The sequence below is a fragment of the Gavialis gangeticus genome, unplaced genomic scaffold, assembly GCF_001723915.1.
Source record: "Gavialis gangeticus isolate Ggan-Ray unplaced genomic scaffold, GavGan_comp1, whole genome shotgun sequence".
Lineage (NCBI taxonomy): Eukaryota > Metazoa > Chordata > Crocodylia > Gavialidae > Gavialis > Gavialis gangeticus.
Window position 1 is genome coordinate 2,307,280 of NW_017728965.1, and position 10,248 is coordinate 2,317,527.

General features: G+C 49.8%; 1 protein-coding gene and 1 long non-coding RNA gene across 2 annotated transcripts in view; both read left to right on the forward strand.

The window, feature by feature from the left end:
* LOC109288634 overlaps positions 1–5,514 on the forward strand; it is a 23,367-nt gene extending 17,853 nt beyond the window's left edge. The window contains exon 3 of the long non-coding RNA XR_002095199.1: positions 5,504–5,514. This is a non-coding gene — a long non-coding RNA (uncharacterized LOC109288634). The remainder of the gene's footprint in view (positions 1–5,503) is intronic.
* Positions 5,515–5,949: 435 nt separating this feature from the next.
* The window catches only part of LOC109288405 (tumor necrosis factor receptor superfamily member 10A-like), a gene marked incomplete at its 5' end in the record, with an annotated part of 7,545 nt that continues 3,246 nt past the window's right edge, over positions 5,950–10,248 (forward strand). Inside the window, 6 exon segments of the mRNA XM_019503909.1 lie at positions 5,950–6,112; positions 6,586–6,717; positions 7,536–7,650; positions 7,822–7,910; positions 8,205–8,323; positions 9,995–10,153. Coding sequence (XP_019359454.1) covers positions 5,950–6,112; positions 6,586–6,717; positions 7,536–7,650; positions 7,822–7,910; positions 8,205–8,323; positions 9,995–10,153 — 777 coding nt within the window.

Here is a 10,248-nt window from a genome sequence, read left to right on the forward strand (position 1 = left end):
TTTAAAAAAAAAAAAAAAAAATGGTGATCCAACTCTCCGCACGCCAGGCACCAAGCTTCTTGTGATGACAAACCCAGGAGTGCTGTGTAGCGTGTTGGGGGCAGTAAGGGCGCTAATAATTCCCTGCCATAGCAATGTGCAGTTTTGGTGTGCATGTAGGGGGGTGTGTGGGAGGGTGATCTTGAAATGAGTGAAAGAGCTGTGCTAGAAACATGCACCACTCGATAGATTCCCTGGGATATACGGCAAGTACATGCTGCCGAGGTCCATCTTGTGCTATGCACGCGGATAATGCGATAAACCATGCTGCGTCGGACTTGTGCGTAACTTGGTACCATGTTGTAGTAGCTAGGAGGAAGCAACTGTCTCTTACTTCAGCACCTGTTCCTACAGGGCCGTAGATGTGTTTGTTGTAAGCCAAACTGCACTCTGCAGGTTTGCAGTCTGTCATGCTTCGCTTTGAATGGCAGCGTAGCAGGCATCGGGGAAGTGCTCCGCTGTGGTTCAAGGGTGTACACCAACTCGCAGAGAACGGAGCCTTGTAACCAAACCATACTGTGTTAAAGAGCAGACTGTGTGGTGAGCTGAAATGGTTGAGACCAGCCTGATGCTGAGGGACTTGGAAACTTTCCCCATGCTTTCCCATCCATCCAGCCCCTCCTTGCTTTAAACTTCATCTGCGCTCCAGGCAGGACAGAGTGCAACTTGCATGCTCACTGCTGCATATCATAAGTGGGGACACTGGCTCCATCTGATGGGGAGGATCGTCTCTTCTCCCCCACCACCCCTTTTACTATTTTCACATTTTAAAAAAGCAACCGAAAATCCACCCTTTCCTGTGATTTTTTTTTTTTTTTTTTTTTTTTTAAATGAAACGCCACTAACTTATACAGATATATCTATATTAGTGGTGTTTCATTTTAATTACAGTAAGAATGTGGATACTGTATCTATATATTAGTGGCATTTCATTTTCATCACAGAAAACTGGATTTGGAGTTGCTTTTTTTTAAATCTGAAAATTGGGGACTTTTTTTTCTCTTTTAACCGGAGAGAACCAGGATCCCTGGTCATACATGTTAATTGGCCTGTTTTCTGAAGTTCTTACATTTTTAGCCCAAATAATGAATGACTCTTTCCTCGTGGTGACTGACTTGCCGTTGATTTCTGTCTCGGCAGTCTTCCTTGTGCCGCACAGCACAGGCCTGCCTCGTGCTTTTTAGCTTCGCAGACTCAGTGGAGGATTCCTCTAGGCAAGTAACCATCTAGCTTGGAGGTCGCAGACGGGCTTAGACATAATGTCAATGTGGATGTGGTGCTCACGGGAGCTGCTCTGTAATCCACAGGATGTGAGCCACTTCCATTCAGGACTAATGAAGGATTTTCATTGGCATCAAGGACGCTTGTACACTTCCTATTGAGGAAGTGTAATCTGTGTACTCCATTTTTGAGCCTTAACACTGAGCTGGGTGGAGGCAAGGGTATGCCAAGTCCTTGGTGTTCCTGCAAACACCAAGGACCAGGTTGTGGTGGATCGCAGAGGCAAAGGATGTCTCTGCTGCAGAGGCCTTTGACTTTGAGCAAATCCCTCTGCTTCTGTCTTTTGGGCTGTACAATGGAAGGTGATGGGAGAATCCAACCTGTGCAGGGTGTCAGGTGTGCTCCTTAGCTCCTGGCTGGGTAGCTTCTATTGTTTTCCAGACTTCAGTAGGTTTGCGTCTTGCCTTTGGAAAGGCCCTTCTCACCTCGTGACGGGTGATGTAACTGCGCTGACCTTGGAAAGTGATGTGTGCCGATAAGGCTTATCTTGTGTTACGCAAGCTCTGGCCAGGAGCTATTTTTGGTCTTTTTGGTTTGTGCCTGGTCTAAGCTGCTTGCCTTGGGGTTGTGGGGAAGGAAGTGGGCTAACTGCCAAACAGCAAAGGTGGTCAGGATCATAATTGGGAGGCAGATAAAGGTCTGACCGAGCTGTGGAAACGAGGCTTATTGCCTGTGGATGGCATGACTTGGATGTAGACGGGCTACACGGTGCAGTGGCTCCCGTACACTACTCCCCAGGGGCTGGGAGTGCTGTCCTGTGGTGTGCGGTGGTGCTTTTCTTGCAAAGGGATATCCTGATCTGGGAGAGTCCTTCAAGATGTTTGGGCCTAACTGCACTCCTGCTGTCCCCATTCGGGCTCCCAGGCGGTGTCTTTCTTCCTGCCCGAAATAGCTCAGCAGTGAAAAACAATTATGCGCTTCATGTTAGTGGTGAGAGAAGTTCTTGGAACTGCTGCTAAAATTTTCAGGTGACGTTGAAATGGCTCTGCTGGGTTGTGCATGTGTGAGGGCTACTTTGTGAGCAAAAATGTGGTTTGTCTGGATTTCCCCCACCTCAGCAGTAATCAGTGCCTCTGACAAAGAGCAATTTAACACCAGTCTTTTGAGCTATCATTTGAAGTGGGGCTCAACTTAAGGGGAGGAGAATTAATTATGAACTCCAATCTGGACTAACAGGGTGTGGATGTCATGACATGTTGCCAGTAAACTTTTTTTTTCCCCCCCCCTTACTACCTATTTTGTTCATCCTGCAAATGGAGCATCTGCTTGAGGGTGGACGGACGAAAGTCTCGAAACCTGTGCCGCTGCTGCTGCTGTTCTTGGAAACGACTTTGTAGGGAGGGAAGGAAAGATGGCATGTTCGGATGGTAGGGAGCCAGGCCGGGCCTGAAAAGTATTTATTTGCGGATCTGAGTCATCCTTAGGAAGCTTTTTAGTTGGGGGCAGACCTGTTGAAACCGGTTTGCTAGCCTTCCTGTAGTCATGCTGTCCGGGAGCTGGAAAGTGGGTGTGCATTAGGGGCAGGGTCTCGGCATAGCCTGATCTGTTGCGTTGTTCGAGCGGTGTTGGCTTCCTCCTAAGTGCTTCCAATCTCCTCCTTTCCTGCAGCTTTTTTTTTTGGCTCGTGATGCACTCAGGCATCATTCCTTCTAGGTTCACGGCCTGTTGCACCTCGGGGATGGCATTTCAGTTCTTCTTCCAGCACAGGAATCCATGGAGACTTGGTTTTTTCTCTGCATGACCCACCCCGCACCATGCACCTTTCTCTGGTCTCCTGTCGGAGAATCACCTTGTCCCCTACGGTTGCAGTAGTCCTCTGTCTCTGCCGTTCTGATTCACAGATGCGCTACCCTTCCTTTCTCCATCACAAACCCGTCTCCTGCCCTTTCTCTGTCCTTAGTTCGTAAGGGCCTTTGTGGGGGTGGGAATTTAATGCTTTCCCAGTTCATCCAGGTGTGAAATACACAAGTGCTCCTGTTTAGAAGGAGCGATCAGACCCCCAGCCTGCCCCTCGGAGACTAGAGCACCGTTTCTCAACTTGTGGGTTGTGACCCAAAAGTAAGTTGCAAGAATGTATAAAAGGGTCATGAACAAATTTAAAAAATGGGTTCTCCTTTTAAAGGAGTAAAACGGGGGAAGCTGGCTTTTTTCCTGGCAGGCTGGCAGAGCTCCAGCCTGCCAGGGGTGGCTTGGGGTCCCCAGTGCCCCACACACTGTGGCTGGGGCCTGGGGGTGGGGAGCAGCAGGTTGGGAATGGGGGGCACTGGGTATGGACTGGCCATCAACCTTTACAAATGGGTCCTAGTAGAAGAAAGGATGAGAACTGCTGGCATAGAGGATTTCAATGGAGGGATATTTAAGAAAAACAAACCTGAAACAAAACCCTTGCCAAGAGGAGAGTAGCACCATAGTGCTTTCACCGTCCGCTTGTTGGAAGAAGAGGCAGCAGTCTCAGAAATGTAGAGATCTCTGTGCTTGGGCTTCCCACTTTTTTCCAGAGCAAGTATACATCTCACTCTGTAAATTGGATAACCCCAAGAGTCTGGAAGTTGAGGAAAGTGGATTTCTCTGCACCTGTGTTTCTGCCCCCACTGCTGTGCCTGCAGGGGCACTTCCTGGTCTGGTGAAAGTCGCTGAGTGGAAAGGTCTTGCTAATGAAATAACTACATTTAAGAGAGGGGCAGGAATGGGTGTCCTCACTCCAGAAATGGAAAGGGTTCTGCAGTGCAAACAGTGACTAATCAGAGCTCTGGCAAGGGTGGCTCGAATGATGTTTGATTTCCGCGACGTCAGAGTGGCTGAAGTCCACTTGTCAGGTGAGCAGATAGCGTGAGCTGAGCTAATAGCCAGTTGATGCCTGTGAAACTGGAGGTAATAAACAGTGCATTTCAGGGTCACAATCATAGAAAATGAGGGTTGGAAAAGACCTTAGGAGATCATCTTCTAGTCCAACCCCCTGCTCAAAGCAGGACCAGTCCCAGCTAGATCATCCCAGCCAAAGCTTTGTCTAGCTGAGTTTTAAAAACCTCCAAGGATGGAGCGTCCACCACCTCTCAGGGTGACCCGTTCAGGTTCTTCCTAATATCCAACCTAAACTTCCCTTGCTGCCTCTTGAGCCCATTGCTCCTTGTTCTGTCGTCTGCCACCACTGAGAACAGCCCAGCTCCAGCCTCTTTTAAACCCCCCTGCAGGGAGTTGAAAGCTGGTATTAAATCCCCCCATAGTCTTCTCTTCTGCAGACTCAGTAGATCAGCTCCCTCAGCCTCCCCTCACCAGTTGTGTCCCAGCCCCCTCACCACTTCTGTTGTTCTCCACTGGACTCTCTCCAACTTGTCCACATCCTTTCTATAGTGAGGAGCCCAAAACTGGACCCGGGACTCCAGATGTGGCCTTGCTAATGCGGAATAGAGTGGAATAATTACTGCCTTTGATTGCTGGCAACGTTGTTAGCCTTCTTGGTAACAAGGGCGCACTGCTGACTCCAATTCACCTTATTGTCCACTGTCACCCGTAGGTCCTCTTTCTGCAGAGCTGATGCCTAGCTAGTCAGTTTGTAGTTTGTCCTGATTAATGGGATTTTTTCCATCCTAGTTGCAGGACTTTGCACGTGTCCTTGTTGAACCCCATGACACTTTCCTTTGGCCAAATCCTCCGATTTTTCTGTGCCACTCTGAATCCTACCCTTACCCTCCAGTGCATCTACCACACCCCACTGGAGCAGAGAGGAGGAATTTGGAGCAGAGAACAGGAGCAACTCAAAGTTAGCAAGTGCTCAAGATTGAATGCGTGTCCTCTGGAAAACCACAAGATCTGAAGAGTGAATCCTGCCAAGCAACCTGGCAATTTCCTGGTGATCTAGCTGGCAGTCCTAGGATCTTGTCTGACTCTTCCTTCCTGAATGCTACAAAACTGCTGTGTGCTACAGGACAAAAATTGGGGGAGAGAACGGACAGAGATTTTGATTCCTTTTCTATTTCCCTGCATTCAGGGGTCCCAGAGCACTGAGAGAGGTCTTTTCCCTCTTAGAAACTCTCAGCTCTGTAGACATGCCTGTTATCCCCTAAGCAAAAAATAGGCGCTGATCTCCCTTGACTCCGCTTACTTCCCCAATTATAGTTTCCCTCCCAGATTGAGACGCGCTGTCCATAGTCCCCGTCTGAGCAGAGCTCCAGCACACGGGAAGGGGCCTGGATTAGAGAGGGAGCTATGCAGTCCCCAGATGACCTCTTCCTAGCCAAAGCTCAAAACTGATATTTTTGCCTTCATCCTCCTTGACCTGCCAGCTCCCTCTGAAATGCCAGCCTGCTTCAACCTTAGGTGCCATGACTATTGTCTTCTACTTTTGGTCTCTTAAGGGATGAGGTCCTGGAGATAAGAACCTATTTACTCTGCCAGGCTGCGTGCTAATAGGGTGTTCCTGGTCCAGGACTTGGACCCAAAGACATTAAAGGTTTAAGTTGTGCAGGTTGCATAGCAAGCTGGTGGTCACTGCCGTGGCTCTATTTCTCTGTAGGTGCAGAGAGTTCACAGCTGTCTGCTGCAGTCTCAATACAGAAGTTACCAGCCTTTCTACCTCCACCCTGATGCTGCTGTCTTGGCTCAAGTATTCTTGGCAGTTTTTAGGCTTAAACAGTTGCTCTCTGTTTCCAGCATAAAGCCATGTCAGCAAGCGTGTTGCGGACACGGGATGCAGAAGGATCCAGGGTGGATGCTGCTACCTCGAGACCAGCTACTCCAGACCTGGAGTTCTACTGGGTTGATGGCAGTCATCGCTGCAAACGGTGCCCTCAAGGTATTGTGTTCCCCAGACCAGTTCTCTGCTCCGCTCTCCCTTGATCTTGGGGCACAACTCTATCCTTTCCTCTTGCCTGTCTGTTCCACCGCTCTCCGTGGAACGACCATACCCTTTCATTCCTGTCTCTCCCTCCTCTTCTCTTACTGTACCATTTGGGAGACTTCCCTTTCCAATCCCGCTCTCGCCCCTCCTTTGTCTGGCAGGAAACCACACATGGATGAGAGCTGGGGTAAGCACGTGTTATTACAGCGGGATGCTGTTTTGAAACCCCCATCTTGGGCTCATTGTCTGGTTGTACATGGGGAGTTGCAAAGTCTCAGGTTTTCCTTTTATTGGTGGTTTGTCACCTCTGAATTGAGTGAAAGCAGATGCCACTTCTAGCATGCAAACACCACCCTTTCCCTCTGGGCAGATGCTGTTTGCTGTGTCTCTCCATCTAATGTGCCATTTCTCTTCCCTCTTGCCTGCAGGTCACTACGTTAAGGAGCACTGTGTTAACTCTGACAAGCCTTCGACGTGCCTTCCGTGCAAAGAAGGCTTTGAATACATGGCCTACTCCAGTGAGTTCAAGACCTGCTTCTCTTGCCGTGTCTGCAGGGGAGGTAAGAAGGAAACTGAAACTAAGGGTTTTTGTCCGGCAGGGGTCAGTCTTCTACCACACTTCATTCACTGTAGTAGTGTAGGATGAACCATGGAGGGATTGTAAGCCCCTTTGGGGAAGGGACTGCATGTCAGCTTGGTACCAGTTGGGGTTGGGTCCTAGTTCCTGTTTGGGGCTACAAGGTGCTGCCTCAGTATAGTTAATAGAGGAGTCTCTCTCCCACTGGACAGACTAACTTTCTGGATGATGGGCAGATGAATGTGCCTTGTCTGCAACACCTGCTTACCATCACAGCAGGGTGGGTATTCGTTTTCTGGAAAGCTGTGTAGGCCTTAGCCCCTTGCTCTGGTGTGTGCAGGCACTAATGGTTTTTCATCTTGCTCCTACAGCAGCATGGCTCACTGCACTGGGACATTGAACCAGGGCTTGAACTTGAGACCGTCTTCTGCAGTGGAGCGTAGACTGTAGCTTAAGGAACTTGCTTGCTGGCTGGCAGCAGCTGGGCAGAGGCATTGTCTGCTTGTAACTTAAAGATCACGCTAACAGAAGTGCTGTCACTGCTGGGGTACAGGACTGTGGGAATGCCTGCATGCAGGGGATGGGTGACTCTGAAGCGAGTGAGTTAGTGTCTTCCTGTGAGTGCGTTGCAGTTTGGTGTGTTTGTTTTTTTGTTTAGCCTTAAGGGATCAAGCGTCTCAGTCCAAGCTGAGGTGAGACCCAGTAGTGCAGGAAAGGCCCCCCACAACTCTTCCCAGCCAGGCTTGTTCCACCTTGGTGGGGGTGAAGGGGTCTAACCAGGCATGTTCTCCTGTGTGGCAGACCAGGTGGAGGTGAGACCATGCACCAGGACCAGCAACAGGGAGTGTGCCTGCAAGAATGGCACGTACTGCACCCCAGATCAGCCCTGTGAAATGTGCCACAAGTGCCAAACCAGGTGAGAGCTACTTGTCATGCCGCATAGAGGGAAGAGGGGCTCGGGGCTGGAGCAGGACCTTTCCAGTCCTGACACACGTTCTAGTGCCTTCAGCTCTACTGTGGCAGTATGGTTATCCCATGCTGGCTGGTCCACCTGCCAAGTACTAATTCATTTCTGTCTGTTCCCTAGTTGTCCCAAAGGAGGAGAGGTGGTGAAATCTTGCACGCCATATAATGATATACAGTGCGGCCACTCCATCATGCCCCCTCCTGCACCAGGTAAGAGCAGAGGGCAATTGGGAAAAGGGGGTTAGGAGCAGAAGCCTTCAGGAGCAAGCATGGTAGCTTACTAGTTAACTCCTGGCTGACTTGAAAAGTAAAGGGAGAAGTTCAGCCCTGAATCCTAATCCGCAGCGGTAAGAGAAGTGAGAGAGGCCAGATTGTTGGATGAGAGGAGAATTGCGATTCTTGCATGGTGGGGGGCATTATCGGAGGAGGGAGGAGCTCTCCTCTTGATGCTTGCTTCCATCCAGAGCTCTTGGAGCATTCCCAGTTTGTTTCGTTCTTTTGCAGGCAATTCTGCGGGCTTGGCTGTTGGTATCGCTGTGCCGGTAATTCTAGTCGTCATAGCCCTGGTCGCGCTGGTGGTCTGGTGTTGCTACTCTTCAGGTAAGAGGTGGGCACAGGTATAGGTGTGAGCAAAGGGCAGAGTGGGGTGCATATGAAATAAGAAAGGCTGGAAGCGAAATTCTGGTGGTGGGAAATGGACTGCAAAGTCTCTGGTGGGAAGGAAGTTAGGATTTGTTGGCTGGGTAATGCAAAGCTTTCACCACTAGTTTCTGTGGTCAGTCTGCCAGTTTTCAAGTCAATCAGATGGTGCTTGGAGATCACGGAGAGCCCCAAATCTGCTTTAACCAATGTTTTAGCCTTAACGGTGCAATAGCTGGGCTGAACTTTTGCTCTTTCACACTGCTCTGGGTGCTAGGGGGACAGAAGGAGTGGCGCTTGTAAATCCCCACACCTAATACCCTGTTGTAAATAGTTGGCTGAAGCCTCCACTGGTTTAAATGAGTGCAGCTCCATTTGATTTCGTTGAGCCCTTGGACACTTGACACCAGTACTTTCCACTTCCTAAAAGCCACTGCTATATCCTGGGAACCTGTGTGCACTGACGAGGGTTGGTGTCAGTGGGTCATGTGCTCCTCTTGCACCCTGACAAAAGTCAGGGATGGCCCTGATGTCGTGAAGAAGACGACTTGGCCCACTGTTGCTGGTGTTTTGGGCAACTGCTCTAGACAGGATCCTCCCAGGTGGGACTTTGGGGAGGGTGGAAATGACTGAGTCCATCCTTTACTGCAGTCTGTTGCCCTTGTCTCTTCTGCCCAGAAAAGAGAAGCAAGGGGAAGACTGGAGGCTTGGCAGAATGGGGCCAGCCTTGTTGGGGTGAAATCTGCTAATGGGCCTTTCCTTCTCTTCCAGGTGACAAGGAGAAGTCTTCTGACTTAACGGTGAGGGTTGTGCTACTGTGCTTTCTGGGGCGAGGCGGGGTATAATTGCACCTTGGTTGTAAACGTGCAGGGATTGCTCTGCCTGGTTACCTTGACTGAGATGAAGGAAGCTACTTCAGGGTTTCCAAGAGCATTTTGGGAGTGTATGGGAGAGGAGCTCTAGTCTTGGCACCTACCTGTCAGTGAGAGGACTAGAGTTATTAGGCTCAGGGGACTGTACAGAAATGTGTGGACTTGCACAGTTGCTCATTTTCAGGTAATGTTGCGGCCAAGGCCTTTGGGTCTAAGCTAGCTCATGTCTGCATGGGAAGTGATACCAGGCGCATATGCTACAAGAGATGGATGGTCTGGTTTGATCTTTCGACAGGGCTGGAGCCTTGGCACCTAGAGAAACTTAGCAGGTTTAGAAACCTGGTTGTGGATTTGATTCTGGATTTGTAACTGGCTGTCTGATCCAAACTTCAGCCATCCTCCAAATGTGTGTAGACCAGAGCAAGGCTCTGGAGTTTGCTTGTTTTTTCAGGAGACCTTGAAATCTGCCTCTTCAGCACTAATGCTTTAATAGCCCCTGTTGTTCCTTATCCAGTGGAAGATTTCATAGACATTAGGGCTGGGAGGGACCTCATGAGAGCATTGGGTCCAGCCCGCCCCCCACCCTAGGAGCAAGAAGTCAGCTGGGGTCAGATCACCCCAGCAAGATAAGCTTACGCATCCAAGCACCACTTAAAGGTATCCAGCAAAGGTGCTTGCACCATTTTTGGGGGAGTCTTTTGGAGACTTGGACGGTAAAGAAGCCTAGAGCTCTCAACTTAATACTTCTGACTAGAAATGACTGGTGTTGTCTCTTCTCTTCAGTCCAAGCTCCTATCGCAGCTGATGAACAGCGCAAGGAGTCGAGGAACTCGGGACAACCACAGGAACCAAAAGATGGATAAGCTGCTAGTTCCACAGGAGCAGGCTGGTCAACCGGGCCCTATGAGACCAATGGCAGAGGCCAACTGCTCAGAGCTGCAGGTAACAAAATAGTGTGTGCACACCCACCACGCATGCTGATGCTCTTTTACTGAATGACTTGCACAATAGACTCCCTTTCCTAATTCTAGGGTTGA